The sequence below is a fragment of the Micropterus dolomieu genome, linkage group LG06 (assembly GCF_021292245.1).
Source record: "Micropterus dolomieu isolate WLL.071019.BEF.003 ecotype Adirondacks linkage group LG06, ASM2129224v1, whole genome shotgun sequence".
Classification (NCBI taxonomy): Eukaryota; Metazoa; Chordata; class Actinopteri; order Centrarchiformes; family Centrarchidae; genus Micropterus; species Micropterus dolomieu.
Genome location: NC_060155.1, coordinates 20,936,193 through 20,954,400, shown reverse-complemented (window position 1 = coordinate 20,954,400; position 18,208 = coordinate 20,936,193). Strand labels below are relative to the sequence as shown.

Below are 18,208 nucleotides of genomic sequence, written 5' to 3'. Positions count from 1 at the left end.
TATACCCAGTTTATAAGTTTATGAATGACTACATATATGACTAAACTAATGTAGATGGTATTGTACAATAACATGATGTATAAATGTGGGGGTTTCTTTACAAATTTTTACATGAATGACAAAATAGATTATAGTCAAAAGAACCCACACATTTAGGCCTATTTAAACAGGGTGCATTTTTATCGTTTGAATTTTCAGTTAAATCAGTATTTTATTTTAGAATAGGAATAATATAGATTTACTTTGTTGACTGTAATACTGTAATGAATATGTAACAAAAATCAATCAGAAATGCAGACATTTCCTTCAATATCCTAGATTGGATCCTTTTCTATATCATTGCATACAGTAATTTAGCTGTGAAAAATAAAAAGTTGAAACCAAAAACTAATTCCTAAAATGTCAGTGCTGTAATACAGTTTTTTTCAGTTGTTTCCACAGTAACACAGATACTTGGACACAGTGCCCAAAATCTATAATTCATGTAACAACTCCCTGAACCAAGTCTACTACTGTATTACAAGCACATTTCCTGCTTTACACTCATTCTGCAGTTCTAAACCACACTTTTTTCAAAACACTGCATAGAGTTCTCCACGCACATAGGCGAAAACCATAAAATGTGTAAGATCTTCTATATATTTCAGCCTGATTACTGAGAAATGCAATGCAACAGTTTTGGACACAGTGTGTCAGCATTTGAAAAATGTGCTGCAAATGTATCGTGTTTTGTTGTTGGTGGTGTAGCAATGAGAAAAGAGTTAATGGATATGAAAGAAAGTGGTCATTGAATGCATTTTGTGTGAAAGCAATGAAAAATCCTTCACAGTTCGGGCCCCATACACTTCTGTTCACTGACTGTGTGAAGAGTTTTAACACTGTGACTTCAATTTTGACCAATGCATGTTAGCTTTAAACTTTAAACTGTCACGCGGGTACTTGAGACACAATGACCACAATCTGTAATTCATGTAAGAACCCCCTGAACCAATTCTGCTATAATGCAAGCACATTTTCTGCTTTACACTCAAATTGCAGTTCTAAACAAGACTTTTTTTCAAAACACTACACACATAGATGTAAGCATAACATTTGAATAAATATTCTGCCAAGATTTTCTGTATATTTCAGCCTGATTACTGAGAAATTCATGACATTTTGTGTGAAAGCAATGAAAAATTATTCACAGTATGGGCCGCATACACTTCTGTCCGCTGACTGTGTGAAGAGTTTTGACACTGTGACTTCAATTTTAACCAATGCATGTTAGCAATTGAAAAAAAACTGAAAGCAAGGGAATTAATTTATCACAGCAGAAGCAGATGTACAAGAACACAGACCAATAGATATGTTGACTAATAAAAATATATTATAGGCTTAGACACTACACACTAGAATACAAATTTAAGAAGTAGTATACACCAACCATACCAACATAAGATTTTTATTCAATGTTTTCCCTCTTGCATGTAGGCTACCGAATTATAATAAAAATAGATTACAAACAACAACAACAACAACAAAATTAACAGGCTAATAATAATATAAGATAGTAGCCTAATGTGGGTTCTCCCATAAATTAAGCAGCCTAATAAATAACGTGTAGCCTACTATTATTTTGGAAATCTTGACCGGAAGCTAGACATTCATTGTGTCTGCGTTGATGCTGCCTGAGCCCCAAGCCCCCTCTTGTGCCTCTGTCCCAGTGTTGCCATTCCGACGCACATCTCTCGCAGAGGCGCAACAGCTCAGCGGAGTTGGCCAAAGTGGACTACGCGCATTCCTCTGCGGGCGGAGCCACTTCATACCCGGGGTTCCATCCTCTGCTCGGGGAGGGCAGCAGCCGAGAGATGCGCCCCTGGACAGAGGTTCGGTGTCGGTAAAGTCAGATAAAGAGAAGGAGACTGAGAGAGGGCGCAGTGTAGCGCTCGCATTCACAACACAAGGAATAACGGGACCTGACTGAACGCAAAATAAAGAAGCACTCGGTCATTTCCGAGGATTTTTGGTAGAATGGGGCGGTGGGAGCCCTCATCACAGCTGAAGGCATGAGAATTGGGAGAGGAACAAAACGCTCTGCTGCGGTGCTCTAGTGTTTGAGTCTCCATCCATCCGAGGGGTCCAGTCTACACACCTTTATTCATGTTGCAACAGCCTGTTTTATGACAATGGATTACTTGCTGTGGGCGTGCAGCCTCATTGTGCCCGTGGTGCTGTCTGTAGAAGGTATGTCGTTTTATATTTTTATGACTACTTTTGTGTCCCGTGAATGCACAATAGGCTGTTTGGATGCATGATGATCTGGCAGTAAAGCGCCTTATTGTCACCAAGCTAAAATTAGGCTATCATTAACACAAGGAAACCCTTATATAGTAAGACAAGTGCACAGTGTATGTTTTGTCCCCCTGACAATTTGAATCATATTGGGGTCAGTCCATCCCGTTAGTTTAAATACCAGATCAGTAATGTATGCTGCTTCTATGGATGGAATTACATCTGTAAGCAAGACTCCGTTCATGTTTTTGTTAATTAAAGCTGTTAATATAATGCAGTCCCGCTCTGTTAAATAGGCAATTTCGCTGAGTATCAATTTGCTCTCTGATTGTAATCCATGTATCAGCACGCCCCGTTCCCTCTGTGTGTGGTGTGTGTGTGTGTGTGTGTGTGTGTGTGTGTGTGTGTGATGACATCCCAGCGTTGCCATTGCGGCTCAGGGACTGCCCTGTTGCTATTGTCCCTGTTGTTGTCACACCCACAAGCTGAGTGAGGATGCCCACCTGCCCCACCTTTTCTCCCCACAGGCTACAGTAGAGGGGCGTCCCTCTGCACTGTCTCTGTAAAATAGAAACACAGTTCCTCACATGATGAACTGCAAGTGTTTTAAACCTGCTGTTGGGTTCAGCCAATCAGTGGTGATGCTTAAACACAGACTAGAGCAGATCAATCCCGGCCCCTGAAGCGCCACGGGGACACACACGTGTGAAACACATTAGATGACAAGTGTGAATTAAAGGTCAATGGCTTAACAAGTATGCGGCAGCCCCTGAAGCTCTCTCCATCACTGAGGGAGTGTTGCTCCAGGGAGAAAGCCCACCCTGCCACCCACCCAGCTACTCCTTCCTGAGCTGTAGCTACATTTCTCTGCTCTGCCTCCTTCTTTCCCTCCCCGTCCAAGCTGCCTCCCCTGGACTGTGGCCAGCCTGATCCCTCATCAATTCTCGTGTCAGCAAGTAAATCAATGCAGCGGCAGCAGCCCTCCAAGTCCCAATGGGCTCTCGCACCGTGGTGATCAGCCCTGTTTTCCCCAACTGGACCACTAACTGTTACTCAAAGCTCAGGGGTTAACTAGTGTTTGTCCTCTGAGGATAAACACGAACGGCAGATCATCGGATGGGTTTAAATGAGGGGGGAAAGAGAGGCCTTTTTTCCCCCTCCAGCAAGTTGCATGTCAGTTATTTAGCTGCTCACTCGCTAGATTTCAACACATGGCTTGAATCTGGAATTTGTGGGGTTTTTTCAGTTTGGCAAGTGTTTGCGCATGGATGATGCAAGCTGGACTGCAACTTGGAGCGTGTGCTTATTTACAAAAAGCTCCAGTGATGACTTATCTCCATTTCGCACCAACAGACTGCAGTAAAGGCCTCAGCAACTATGACATTTTTATGTTGTATTACTCTCATTTACAGTCAGCCTTTTACTGTACTCTTATTTAAAAAGCTCATAAACTAGATGGATGACCACTCAGAAAGCATTTTGTAAAATCATCTACAGCATATAGATGTGTGCGAGTGTAGAAGAATCAATTAGCTTCGTGTTTTCAGATGAGCTTCAGTCACATTTTCCTGCTTTCTATACATCAGAATTTCAACAATAGTACTTATTTGTTGACCTGTAAAAGCAGATGCAAGCAGCCCTGAAGAGAGGTTGAATTAGGTCAGCTTGACTTGATCATAAACTGCTCATCAAGCGTCAAACCGAGCATCACCTCACTGCGATTACATACAGAGAAACAGGTCCTCCAATACAAATGAAACTTTGCTTAGAATGATTACAATTTTTTGAGCTAGAGCTCCCAATTTTTGTAGCCACACATTTGATCATCCTCCGATCACTGATGATGTTGTTTGGCTCTTAATATTTCATATGTTTGCTTGTTGGCAGCGAGTGTCAGTGTGATACAAGGCGAGGCCTCCCTTTCATGATGCACCCGCTCTCACAAAGTGAATAAAACATTAGCATGTGTGAGCTCCCAAAGTGCAGTGAGAATGCACAGTTGTGTGGCATTTTGGATCAGAAAAAAATGGTAAATGCCACGGGTGGTGATGCTCTAAAGTTCCCACTGCAGCATTGTTTTCTTACCCCAGGGGCAGAATGACTCCAACGCTGCTGTAGTTTTATGGGAGAAGGGGGAGATTTCTGGATTTGAGTTATAGCAGCGAGGCGATCTCAGAGGCATTGTAAATTTGCCAGGGAGGCGGAGAGCTGTGGAACAAATGGGATCTTTTTCAATCTTAAATGTTTTCTAGGATTTACTGAGTTAACGATAACACACTTTGAGAGTTGTTGGCGACCAATAACCTTTTTCATACAGAAATTTTTAGTGTTTTAGAGCAACACATGGAGCTTGGACTCAGACATTAAGCTTTGGGATCATGCCCTAACGATAGCTAATGATAGTTTTTGTAAAGTTTCCATGATTCTTTAAAATCTCTGTAGAGAAATTCTGTCTTCTGCTGTTCCACAGTGAGGTCAAAGTTCAGGGTCAGATACAAAATAGAACCTGTAGAGCTGCCAGGGATTCAGTATTTTGCTTGAGAATGCTTGAGTAAGGGGAAATCCGGCTCACACGGGGGCATGAACTAGGCTTTTTTTATAGATGTAGGATGGGCAACCTGCTGCCCCTTCATGCACATTGTGTGAGGTGAGGCCTGTGGTTAGCTGAGGCTGAGCAATTCTGTCTCTGTTGCCTCTGGGCACTGAGAGAGAAGAGGGAAGGGGTGACGCACCGGATCAGCCACCCAAGGGACAGGCTGGATCAGCAGCATGTAGTCCAGGGGTATTCACTCAGCTGTGTGCCACACGGGACTGAGTGTAGCCAAGCAGAGACAACAGCCGCTGATTTCACTGATTAGTTCCTCCTCTCTGCCTCCACTCATGCTAATCAGTAAAACAACCTTGTTCACAATTGTATATATCTGGGCTCACAACTGAAGTTATTAGCTGCTGTCACTCATGTCCTTACACACACAAGTACAGAAGAGCGAGAGTGCTTTTATAAATGAGTAGCAGGACTTGCTTTTGTATTTAAAGTCAATAAATGTACATTTGCTGTGTGCATAAATATATCTTAATAAATAATATGCAGAGGTAAATGTGATTGTCTTTGTCAACAAAGATGAGGGCAAGCACTTATTTCTTTTTAAATTTAGGAATACATTTCTTAAAACACTGTTACAGTCTCTGCACATAAAAGAATTCTGGTTAAGGCCACAAGTCACATGATTAACTAATGCATGATTCCTGTTGCTCACCATTAAGAAATTAGCAAGTGACTCTGAGTTCATGTTGATTAGTTAGTGCTTAATGGATCATCACTTAATGATTGTTAATTCAAATGTACATCATACACTAATTTATATTCCACCAAATGAACTGGAATCCAAAAAGAGGGCTTTTCAGAGCCACACATTTCATCAGCTTAAAAACAGAACTGTCCCTGTTCTCAGAGAAATGTAAAGATGTTTACATCAATATGCAAACATCTATATGTTGCCGCATGACCCGATGGTAACTGATGATCCATTAAGCATTAACTAATCACATTAACTCATAGCGGCTTGATCAATTCTTAAATCATAATGAAACCAGCTTTTGGGAATGTTCGCTTTCTTGTCAAAAGTCAGATGAGAAGATTGATGCCACTTGCATTTCTGTCAGCTAAATATTAAGCTAGAGTTAGCAGTCAGCTAACTTAGCTTAGCATGATGGCAAGTTAGTCTTGCTTGGTCCAAAAGTAACAAAAACCACCTGTAGTTTGACGTAACCCTCCCGCCCCATAAATGGCCATTCGTTGATTTTATTAGCTAGCCAGGCAAGCTGTTTCCCACTGCCTCCAGTCAAGTGCTAGCTCCATTATTTACCCTACAGACATGCGAGTGGTAGCAATCATCTCATCTAACGGCAAGAAAGCGAATAAGCGTATTTCCCAAAATGTTAAACCTTTTGTAAGATAAGACAAGATATAACTTTATTAATCTTTCTTTTATTAAAATTTTGGTCGACATAGCAGCACAAAGGAATATAAAAGAATAGATGCAGTATTGTAGAACATTCAACGTAGATGTATAAATATATATATACTTAAAGCACACTATAAGTGATCGATATACAATTAACACTCTGCGTATTAACATACTATTTACACTATACAATCAATAATAATTATTTACAACCATTTACAACCAGATAAATGTCGGACATATAATCAGGAAAATACGTCAGTTGGGTGCTGTGGTTTTGTGGAGCCTAATGGCTGACGGCACAAATGAGCCTCCAAAGCGCTTTGAGGCTCGTGGCTGGATGAGTCTGTGGCTGAAGGTGCTCCTGAGCTGCCTCAGCTCAGCATAGAGAGGATGAGAGTGGTTGTCCATGATGGTTTTCAGCTTCCCTCCCATCCTCTTCTCAGTCACTCTCTGAACACTGTCCAGTTCCATCCCCACCACCGAGCTGGCTTTCCTCCTTTGTACCCTTATTATAAAGTATTACTCATTTCTTTCTCAGCTTCTGACCAAGGTGGGCTGTGATCTGTCAAACGTGAAGTTACTTTGAAGGGGAAAAAAATTCTGCGGGAACATTTCAAATGTAGTTTATCACTGCACATCAAATACCAGTTGTCAACTCTTGTCAGCTAGTTTCTATTAACACACAGCCAACCTAATTTGCATAGAAACAAAGAGCTAGGACGTCTCACTACTTGCTTTTTGTTTTAACTGCAGCGTAAACGTGACCACATGAAGCACTAAAATGAGAGAAAACTGTATTCAGTTCTAGCATGATCTTTTTGCAGTCTTTTCGGTTACAATGAAAACACTCTCTTGACTCTCCATGGCACACAGTTGAACACCACAGATAGTAATCTATCCTGTTGGATGTAGCAATCACTATTCATTATCTCTCATCCTCTGAAAAGAAGAAAAGCCATTGTGGTTTCTCTAATGAACACGCCGCACAGACTGTAAACACTGCCCATATCTCTAGCTCAGCAGCTACAGATGGACCAGAGATCTATTCACTCAATCAAACTTCTATTATTGACACACAAAAGCCAAGGACTGTACTGTAACTGCACCATCTTCTGTCTTCGAAACAGCAAAACATAAACCAACACATATACACGATTATTACTATTATACCACCAACATTATGGTACCAGAACAAAGCAGTGTTCCTCGCAAAGAGTGCTGCTGTTGTTCTACACAGGACATGTTATTTGTTTACCCTCTCACTCCCTCCTTATCAACGACTTGTGAGCAAATGGTGCACAGCAGGCACCGTGTCATTGAGTCTCCATGAAGAAAGTGTAATTGTTTCAATAGTTATGTGTTAACGACAACAGAACAGTGGGAGTCAGCGCGGCCACAGCTGCATATTAACCCAGAGAGGGGTTGCTTCTTCTGAGGTGCGATGAACTCGCTGGACCACCTCTCAGGTGACAAGTGATTGACAGCCAGACAACAATGCTCATTGATCCTGCTGTTTACCCTCTGCCTCTCCTCTGATTGTCTTCCCAGCTCTCACCTCCTTGCAAAGTCATAAACATGCAAGGTGAAGAAAAAAACTGCTCCGATCACCTGTTAACTCAGATTTGACAAATCTTAGTCGAGAGGCGACACACTTACACCGTTGAGTGTTCTGGCCGAAATAATCCCCTCAAATGTGATACATTAAATTTCCCTGTGCCTATATGACCTCCCTCAACCGGTGCTAGTTAATGGAATATTTCCCACTGAAGGCATCTTGGAGGATGCTTCGTTCTTAGTTTCACAAATGAATATTGAAAGGAGTGCATTTGCGTGTGCCAAACACAGAGAGAGAGAAAGCCTTAATTAGGCTGCATCACAGATATGCTGTTATTGTCAGTGCTTTCAAAAATTGAGTGCATGTGGGTGCAAGTCATGAAAGACAGGGAGAGGAAGTTTTACCTGCATCCTTTGTCAAGCAGAGGGAACGTCTGTGTGTGTCTGTGTGTGTGTGTGCTGTGCAACAATTTGGTTTTTCCTCCACACACCACTTAATTCAGGTTTGTTAACCCTCCTCCTGCTCTTTGGGGTTTTTTTTGTTTGTTTGTTTGTTGCAGAAACCCTTATGGACAGTCGGTGGGCAACCACAGAGCTGGCCTGGACCACGTTCCCAGAGAGTGGGGTGAGTTAATGTGTGTGCATGTGTGTAGTTTGTTTTGTGTTCCCCTTTTTTCTTAACAACATTTGTTCCATTTGCTTGTTAATAGAGCCCACTCTGCCTTGAAAAGCACACCTCCTACTGTTTTATATCTTTGTTTTTGCACTGTATGTTTGCTTTCTTGGATACTAAAAGGCAAATGAGAAACACACTGATTGACATTGTGTGGAAGAAATTAAGGCTTTCAGTATTTTGAAAATGTTGAAAGCTTGACCAACAAATATAGCCCTTTAAATAAACAAATGAGCAAACACGCAGATACAGTACACAAACCAAATCCCCACAGTGTGTAAGGACTATTAGGTAGGCTCTACCTTGCAGGTCTCCACAGGATAGAGAGCCTGATAATTGAAAGCATGTGTCTGTGTCTTTTATAATATATACCCAAGAGCACATTACAGGCAGAAATTAAGGTTTTCAGTTGATACCCCCTATAGGAATTGTGAGAAAATAAAACAACATGAATTTGACCCCAGGGCTAACAGCCTGACAGACCTCCCCCACTCCTGGCCAGTGTAATTTGTCTTCGCTACGTGAGCGCAAAGTCAGTCAATGGAAAATGGTGAGTTTCCATGGAAACGATCTTCGGCAGCCGTCCTCCTTCCTTTCCCTACAAGGGAATGTCCTAGTATCCATGAAGTCATATGTCACGACTGGCGAAGCAGCCCCTCTCCTCACACCTGACAACCCCATACGTTCGGGGGCCGGCAATTATCATATTTGTCAGGTAGTGCATCAACGTGTTGCTGGTGATTTATGACGATCTAATGCTGACTCTTGGGCTTATCGTTTGGGAATAAATTGCACAGGAGCTCAGAGACATGAGATGAGTTATGCATTATTTTCATCCAGTTGAAATAATCAATTTCTGGGAAGCTCATTTGTTATGGAAACGAAGCATTCTGTCCAAGGGGGAATTAGGAAAATATCTAAAAATATTGACTCCTCGCAAGGTTGTTTCCTAATGGACAAAATTTATTGACCACTGCGTCCATTTATCATAGCCTGTAATGTTAGTTACAATTAGTATTATTCAAAGACCAGTATTAACATCATTTACGCTATACATTGACATACTGATTTTTCTGATTTTCTCTACATTTTCTCAAGTCCTATTAGTGCTTAAATGATTACTTTCAAAGTTACATGATGAAAAAAGACATCAGTCCACCTGGTATATTAACCACAAAAGCAAATATCTGCTCTCAGCCTATATGTGTAGGCACGGGGGGAAGAAAAAAAATATTGTAACATATTCTGCATAACCTGAAGTGCTCCGGAGTGCTGCCACAGTGCAATCACACTGACAGCGTTGCATTTAGATGGCCATTTTAATAAATAACTCACTGTTTGCATTATAGATATCAGTGGAAAGTTTTCATTTACAATGTACAGTTTTATGCCCCCATCTCTCAAGAAAAATGTATGTTATAGAAAGCAAATCTCCTCTTGAGGCTATTTCAATTGCACTGCAGCAGTTATAGATATGAACATTGCTTCCTATAAGTGTCTGCTGCTTGTTTAAAATCCACTGTAGGTAGATTCTGATAAGATCTAACTAACACATTTGCGATGATCTTAGCTGTAAAACATCCCTCTTTTTCCAAACCGCCAACCCATAATCAGCATCAGAACTGTTAGGCAAATAGGCATAATGCGTGAAATGTGTTTTAATGGGGAAATGTATTCTATTAATAGTCCGTAGTGATTGGAATTTTCTGAATGATTCATGCAATTAGAAGCATTTTAGCTGCAAATGATTCCTCACAGGCCACACGTACACAGCACGCTGTGGGAATGTGTGCGTTAGCGTGCATGTGTTGCATTTTTGTCTTCTGTTCAGATGTCAGTTGCTGTTTTGAATGCCCTCTATGCTAGAATGGTTTGCATTAGGATACACTGCATTTAACATTACTCAATATTAATTAACAACATATTGGATAAATGAGGTTCCACTGTTGCTAAGTTGTTGCTGAATGAGAAAAAGAACTGTTGTTGTATTAAGAGAAAGCATTAGAGGTTAATTCAATTTAGTCCCATTTAATTTCAAACCTATTCCACTCTTCTCCACGTCTTCATCAGTCATACATAGTGCTCACAGTATGTTGTTTCATCCAGATTCCCTGCTGTCATCTCTTCCTTTGTCACAGTGTCTCTTTGTTGTTTCCACAGTGGGAGGAAGTTAGCGGCTACGACGACTCCATGAGCCCAATCAGAACCTACCAGGTGTGTAATGTTCGACAGCCCAACCAGAACAACTGGCTCAGGACGGACTTTATCCCCCGCAAGGGCGTGCTGCGTGTCTACGTTGAGCTCAAGTTCTCTGTGCGTGACTGTGCCAGCATCCCCAACATCCCCGGCTCCTGCAAGGAGACCTTTAATCTGTTTTACTACGAGTCAGAGGGGGACACAGCGACAGACACCAGCCCTCTGTGGAGGGAGAACCCATATGTGAAGGTGGATACTATCGCTCCAGATGAGAGTTTCTCTCTGCTTGAGGCGGGCAGGATCAACACAAAAGTGCGCAGCTTTGGACCCCTCTCCAGAGCAGGCTTCTACCTGGCGTTCCAGGACCTGGGCGCCTGTATGTCTCTCATCTCAGTCAGGGTGTTCTTCAAGAAGTGCTCCACCACTATTGCAAATTTTGCCGTTTTCCCTGAGACTGCTACAGGGGCAGAAGCCACCTCCTTAGTGATCGCACCAGGGGCCTGTGTGACCAACGCTATGGAGGTGTCCGTCCCTCTGAAGCTGTACTGCAACGGGGACGGCGAGTGGATGGTTCCTGTGGGCTCGTGCACCTGCGTCGCTGGCTTTGAACCTTCTGCAGACGGCACTCAGTGCCAGGGTATGTGTATTTAACAGAGATTTGGACTTTTGTTTAACCAAACCTCCTTTATAAGCTCAGTGCAAGTCACCTCAGTCTGTGCCCTCTTTGCTGCATTTATTGTGTGGCTCCTGAAAGGGGGTGAAGGAGGGTGGAGGAGAGTATGAATTAATGAGGTGTTGCAGAGAGGAGCAGCATACAAATATTGTGAGAGCAGGACGGGAGGGAGAGAAAGATAGTGGGAAGGCACGAAATAGAAAGCCAGAGAGGAAAATGCAGATAATAGAAGAGAAAGGCATTGAAAGTCCTGAGACGAGAGATATTAACAGAAAAGGGGGAGATAGTGTGAGTTAAAAGGTGTGAATTGCCCAAGATGGGCAAGAACAGCAGCCAAAAGGAGAAGAATGAAAAGGGAGGGAGGCTGCAGGAAGTCAAGGACAGACAAGCGAAGCCTCCTCTCACCTGGGCGTGAGAAATTGTGTCTAACATGCACTGGGGAGCTCATTCGTTGCCATTTGGCGGCTCAAGGTTAAAAGCTTGCCGCCAATGCCTGATAAAAAGCTCTCCAGGGCTTCGGCAAGCGGTTGCGATGAGGAAGTGTAATTTCCTCCTCGGCCTCCCGTTACTTAATCTACAGCCGGCCACACTCATTAACACCATTCAGACCAACGTGAGCCAACACTGCCACGCTAACATTAATCACTCAGACATTTCATTTCTTACCTCAGTCTCGCCGCTCGCTGGCAGCCAAACGCAGCGTGAGATGGAGAGAAGGCAAAGGAGAGGTGGAAAGAAGAGGAGAGGGGGGACAGCAAAGGGGGAAAAGGGAAAAATTAGTGTATCAAAAAGAAGAGATACACGGTGCCCTCCGAAGAGGTTTATGGATTGAAGCAAGACAGTGGAGTGATTCAGCACCCTCTTGAAAAGAAGCAGGGAAAACAACAAACAAAAGAAAATGATGATGCACTGTGTAATAGAAGAAAAATAAATCAGATCAGAGAGTGTAGAGCCTAAAGGTCTCTGTGAATTATGAGAGAGAGAAAGAAAAAAAGTACATTTTCATCTTATCTTCTTTTGCTGCTTTTTATTGCACACTTTTAGAGCCACAACGCAGGGGCCATTAGCTGCGCTGATTTTCCTGAAAGTGCCATTGTTGGGAATTAGGGAGGAACTTGAGTTCAAACTGAAAGACCACTTAGCCTAACTAGTTAATCTCTCTCTCTCTCTCTCTCTCTCTCTCTCTCTCACTGGCTGGGTTTTATGAGCCCTCACACTGACAGGACAGATGTTTGCCAGAGACCCCACTTTTACACCACCAGTTAGGAATGTGGCAAACAGTAAAACGTGGGGCTCTGGAGGCTGATATATCCAGACCTTTTGCTGCTAATCCCCTTTATCTGAATCCTTCTTTAGTCTGGGCTTATGCTGGTTTATCCTTAAGACTCGGTATCAGCCAACCTTCAGAGTGACACTTTGGAATTCAAATTAATCGCTTGGACACATGGTCTAAGATTACCATACTTTGTATATTTTTCTAATAACTCTCCACTGCTAATTTACGTCTACTTCTGATGTCCCTTCATTTGAATTGATTTATTGGCTTGTTATGGAGCTGTTCTGCATGCATGTGTAGGCCTTGTTTGTATTCAGTGAGGTGGTTTGGAGAGCTAAGGACCAAACAGACACTGATTGATGGGTTTAGGATTGGGTGTATCCCTTTTCTCAGAAGCATTCTCCATCCCTGTTTGTCTGACAACAGCAATCTCCTGTCAGTAGTCTATATTCATCTTTATCCTCCTTTTTCCTCCTCTTCAACGTGAAACGTAGCTGTCATCCCGACTCTCTTTTTGGGGAGATTAATGTCACCTAGTAGAGAGTAGAGAGAGTGAAAATGAAAGAGAAGATTCAAATATATAGATAAGACCTAATGCTTAAGTGTTCACCATTTCTCACATACATATCAGCATTTTCTTCATATATTGAACGTTTCAGGTTCTTCACAGGTACAATCTTTGTTCTGTGACAGATGTGACAGCCGCTTGCCTGGTAGATGAAGTGACAGCACAGCGCGTTTTTGTTTTTTCTTGTTCTGTACTTTTATTTTCTCTCCTGCGCCGCTAATGCAGCTTGCATCCGGGGGACCTTCAAATCCAAATTTGGGGAGGGATCCTGTTCTCCCTGCCCGCCCAACAGTCGCACCAGCGCACGAGGAGCCAATATCTGTCCCTGCCAGAATGGTTTCTACCGGGCTGACAGCGACCCCCCTGACTCTGACTGCACCAGTAAGTTATCCTCCACTGCACAGACAAAAAAATGCTGAGTCTCTTTAGAAAAGTCAGAAGAGTAGAAGTAACATATGGTAAAATATCAGTGCCAGGTTGCAACTGAAATAAACATATCCTTGGTATTGGTTTGTTTTGATTTGTGTACCACTAATTTGGCAGAAATTGTAATTAATGAAAAGAAGAAATTTAAAGCGGCTATCATTTATTTTTTTATAGTAACAAATCAAATGTCGAAGTGAAAGGGCTTGCTCACAGTGATGAACTACAAAGAATTATCACCAGAATCTGCGGCTCACCTTTTAGGGCTTATGGCTTATAGTGAGCTATAGTGAGTTTCAACTCATTGTTTATCTGCCCGGCCCCAACTTCACTCTGACTGCTCTCACAGTGTCACTTTCAGCCGTAGTGGGCAGCTGTTTTCAGATTTAATAAAAAACTCTGGAAACGCACTGTACACAACCTTCTCAGCAGCTCAGTAACTAGCTGGTGAAAACAGTGAAGCATTTAGCAGCAAGATATTTCCCTCAGGAGCTGGTAGACGCCAACAACAGAGCTCAAAGAGAGTGAATATTGACTTACATTCACCAGGTGGCCAGAAAGACGACTCCAAATGAGTGACAGTGTTGCTCCATGACTGCTGGATGTGTAAATAAGCAGCTGTTTGCAAACAAGTTCACCTCATGAAATTAAAATGTGATGATATCCCAGTGTTGTATCCACTACTAGTTCCCACTGCCCCCAAGTGGCCAAAAAATAAATAAATATTGCAGGTTTAAATTTTGTTTATTTTTCCGCTGGTGACAGCAGCTCCAGGGGCCACGAATGTTTGGTCACAACTCATGATGTTGCTACTGTCATTGGATTAGAGCAAACTCTAATGGGTGTGGGCTGGCGCTAAAAATAGCACTCATGATTTGAGCTCCCACTTTCCGAGTGGAAGCTAGTTAGCCTAGCTTTCTAGCTCCCACTTAAACTTGTGTGTTAAGTGGACAGTAAGCTGTGTGGGCTGTACAAGGTCAGAAGCTTCAACAATGGTTTTATCCTTGTTTTAAAAAATGTAAAGGAAAATCTGCGGAGAACTGAAAAAATTCAGTTTGACTTTTAAAATTACAAATCTGCGGCTGCATGTCAGTATTTTTCTCCTACCTAGTCTGGTCTGGTGCTGACCGCATCATCCATGCTTGTTCTCCATGGACAGACCTCTAAGAGAAGTCCTAGCAGTCGTGCTGATGGAGAGTGACATGTGCTGCCTTGACCGTGTAAAGTCACCCCCCAGGGGCCTTTCGCTGTGTTAAATGACACACACTGCCCGCAACTGTCTTCCCCAGATCCTTGTCACAGGAACACTGTGGACATTGACCAGCGCACACAGACAGGCGGGCAGGGACACAAGCACCACCTCCGACTAAACACGCAAACGCACACAAACACACAGTTCTGTCCCTGCGGTCTGTCAGAGCTTGTGCCAGGCAGCCTGTGCTTTGTGTTGGAAGTGGTGTGTTGCACAAGAGAGGCTCAGCCAGTCAATGGCCGGCAGCTTGGGCTCAGCGTGTGTTTTAGACGGGTGTCCAATTAGAAGAGCCTCCACTCTGAACTGTGTCCGCCTAATTAGAAAGGACGGGGCGAGTGAAACGCAGCTCAGGGCAAGCTGAACTCAGAGGACAGGCAGTTTTGGCCGATGAGAGCTGATGGCCTGAGAGCCTTCCCTTCTCCTCGCTCTCTCTCTGCTTTGAGACAGGTTAGACTTTCTGCTGCGGGAAGCTTAGAAGGAGAGCCCTGCTCTTCTTTCTCTGCAAAAGGATGAAAAGCAAGTTCGCTGAACCAATCTTGGTTCCTTCCGTTTGCGGTTATCATACTTTATCCAGGTTTCAAACAGTCTTAACTCAAAATGGAGCACTGCTTATTGAAACGTGGCGGCCTTGGGTTATACTGATACAAGAACATGAATTTCTATCAAGAGTGGATTAGCCAGGTTCCACATGCACCAAGAGGGGTTTTGCATAGGAATGGACGTTGATTACAGTGTAGAGCTGTATAGGATTGTGTTTTCCATGAAGGAATATTACTTAGTCATGAATAGTGGTTTTCTGCTTGTGCGTGACAAGTTGTATTTATCCTCCTGTTTCTGAATAGGCCTATGTTGATTTATTTATTCGCTGCAGGAACGATTTCCCTCCTGTTGTTATGTTTTTATATGTTTCCATGCCCTTTGCTCCATCCTAAGGATTTGTTTGGGGTATGTAAAGCAGTCTAACACATTTATTTCTGCAAAAGGGTTTTATCAAAAGAATAGGATCGCACTCTTTGCCTATTTCTTTACATGAAATACTCTCTTTTGTTGCCTTCTTACAGCGATAGATTAAAACATTTCTTCTTTCACCACTGAGGGAGGATAATGTAAGCACTGTATAGGGAACATGACTAAAGCCTCAGTTGTGTGTATTCCTGTCTGCCCACCTTCTTAAACACCTACGTGTGTGTGTGTTTGTGCAGCGATCCCCTCAGCGCCTCGCAACGTTATATCCAGCGTGAACGAGACCTCGCTGTCCTTGGAGTGGGACGAGCCCGAGGACACGGGCGGGAGGAGCGACCTCGTCTATAACGTGGTGTGTAAGAAATGCCTGCGAGACCGGAGCCCCTGCACACGCTGTGACGACAACGTGGACATTGCTCCTCGCAGGCTGGGGCTGAGGCAGAGGAAGGTAGTGGTGAGGAATCTGCAGGCTCACACCCGCTACAGCTTCGAGGTGCAGGCTGTCAACGGGGTTTCTGGGAAGAACCCTGCCTCACCCAGCTACTCCACAGTCAACATCACCACCAACCAAGCCGGTTAGTAGATCCGTCAATGACAATGGATGTGTCCACAAACCAAGTTAATTCATAGCCCAGCTCCGATCAATACTACTTAACATCACGTTGAAACAGACCGTTCAGTGGATCCCACGTTCAGTCACTGTCAGTGAGTATCTTAATGAGCATGTGGTATCTGGAGGAGTATTAACACCAACAAGTAAACATTGGTGAACAAGCTCAGTGTTCAACAATGGTGAATGATTGCAGCTTTAAACACTCAGCTAGAGCGCTGCTTTTCTGAGGGAGATAAAATGTTAAGTGTACTTTATATCTCCACTGTCAGCATTCAGCACGCTGTCAACCAGGCGTCTGACGTTACATCACTTACAATGTCACCTTTCAACATCCCCACTTAATATTTGCAGCGTCATCATCAACCAAACTGCTTAGCACCTTTCACAGACTGTAATTACTCTCCCAGTTAACCTGCACTTAATCCACCTTACTGCAGTTTATGGACCCAAGACAATGACTGTCAATTGAGTCACTTTCAGGCCTCACAAATCAATAAACTGCAGAACAGTGAAGGTGAAACAGGTGCTGTTTTTTCTTAAACCGTTCAGGTTGAAGTATTTTGAATAATAATTATCTTACTGTGAGAAAATCTTGGAAGCTCGGATCTTAAAGTGATGATCGCCCAACTCCCAAATGAAATAACTTTACCTTAGACCTTAAAGTGTCATGTAAACCGTGTCCCCTCTGATGTCCAACCGCAGCACCTTCAGCAGTCCCCACTGTCCATCTGATGCGCTCCACCTCAGACACTCTCAGCCTGTCGTGGCTGCCCCCTGAGAAACCCAATGGGGTCATCCTCGACTACGAGATTAAATACCATGAGAGGGTAAGCACTAACTTTTTAGCCATTGGCTTAATGTAGGTCACATTGCAGGCCTTATTACCTCTGAAAATGTACTTTTCCAGCCTGGTACATGTATTTTTATGGATGCTGAAAACATTGAAATGTAATGTGTGTGTGTGTGTGTGTGTGTGTGTGTGTGTGTCAGCGGGGATTGTTAGAGTCTAGAAATGTCTATTGTTGGAGATTATGGGCCAGTTAGACTCAGCACCTGGTGATTAAATGCTGTGTCATTGGTATTGATCAAATTCCCCCGTAAAGCCCTGCAGCTATAATATGGCCATTTTAGAACCTAGACCCTTATCTGGTGTTCAGACTGAAAACAACACTGCTTTAAAAGAATGCAAGGGTCTGCAGTGGTTCTAGTAAAGCCAGTTTTAGTAAAATGTCCTTTTTTCTGAAGGAACAGACAAAGAAACGCTGTAGAGCATTTCTAATACTATTTGGACGATGGTGGAAGGCTCTTACAGCAACATCATGTTAACTTCAACATCATCTCCCCATCTTTTAAACCTCCATCTTGACAATTGTGAGATAAATGGTAGAAATTTCCCTGCTTAAGAACACAAAGTAATTTACCAGTAAGGTGCATTTAGGTATATTTTATTAGCCAGGTCAGTGCTTTGCTTCTACTTTTCCCTGGACAATTCAAGTTCAGATGTTCAATACACGCACAAACAAATCTTTAACACAAAATCCCTAAGTTGAACTGACTGCTGACCAAATAGCACCTTGTTGGATTAGAGCTACAGTCTTTGCTGACTGAAAGAACCACTCAGTTTAACTGTGATATATGTTATGTTACATCTTTGTTCAAAGCTTGTTAAATTAACAAATTAGTCAGTCACTATAAATCTTTGAACTGAATTTGAATTAGAAAAGTAATTAATAATTGTCATTTCTAGAGGGGGCTGCATTTTTTCTTGCAGTGCT

General features: G+C 42.8%; 1 protein-coding gene across 1 annotated transcript in view; it reads left to right on the top strand.

The window, feature by feature from the left end:
• Positions 1-1,762: 1,762 nt before the first annotated feature.
• ephb3a (eph receptor B3a) overlaps positions 1,763-18,208 on the top strand; it is a 30,491-nt gene continuing 14,045 nt past the window's right edge. Inside the window, exons 1-6 of the mRNA XM_046052371.1 lie at positions 1,763-2,226; positions 8,357-8,421; positions 10,630-11,302; positions 13,408-13,563; positions 16,060-16,395; positions 17,136-17,260. Of these exons, the coding sequence (XP_045908327.1) occupies positions 2,163-2,226; positions 8,357-8,421; positions 10,630-11,302; positions 13,408-13,563; positions 16,060-16,395; positions 17,136-17,260 (1,419 nt within the window). The 5' untranslated portion in view covers positions 1,763-2,162. The remainder of the gene's footprint in view (positions 2,227-8,356; positions 8,422-10,629; positions 11,303-13,407; positions 13,564-16,059; positions 16,396-17,135; positions 17,261-18,208) is intronic.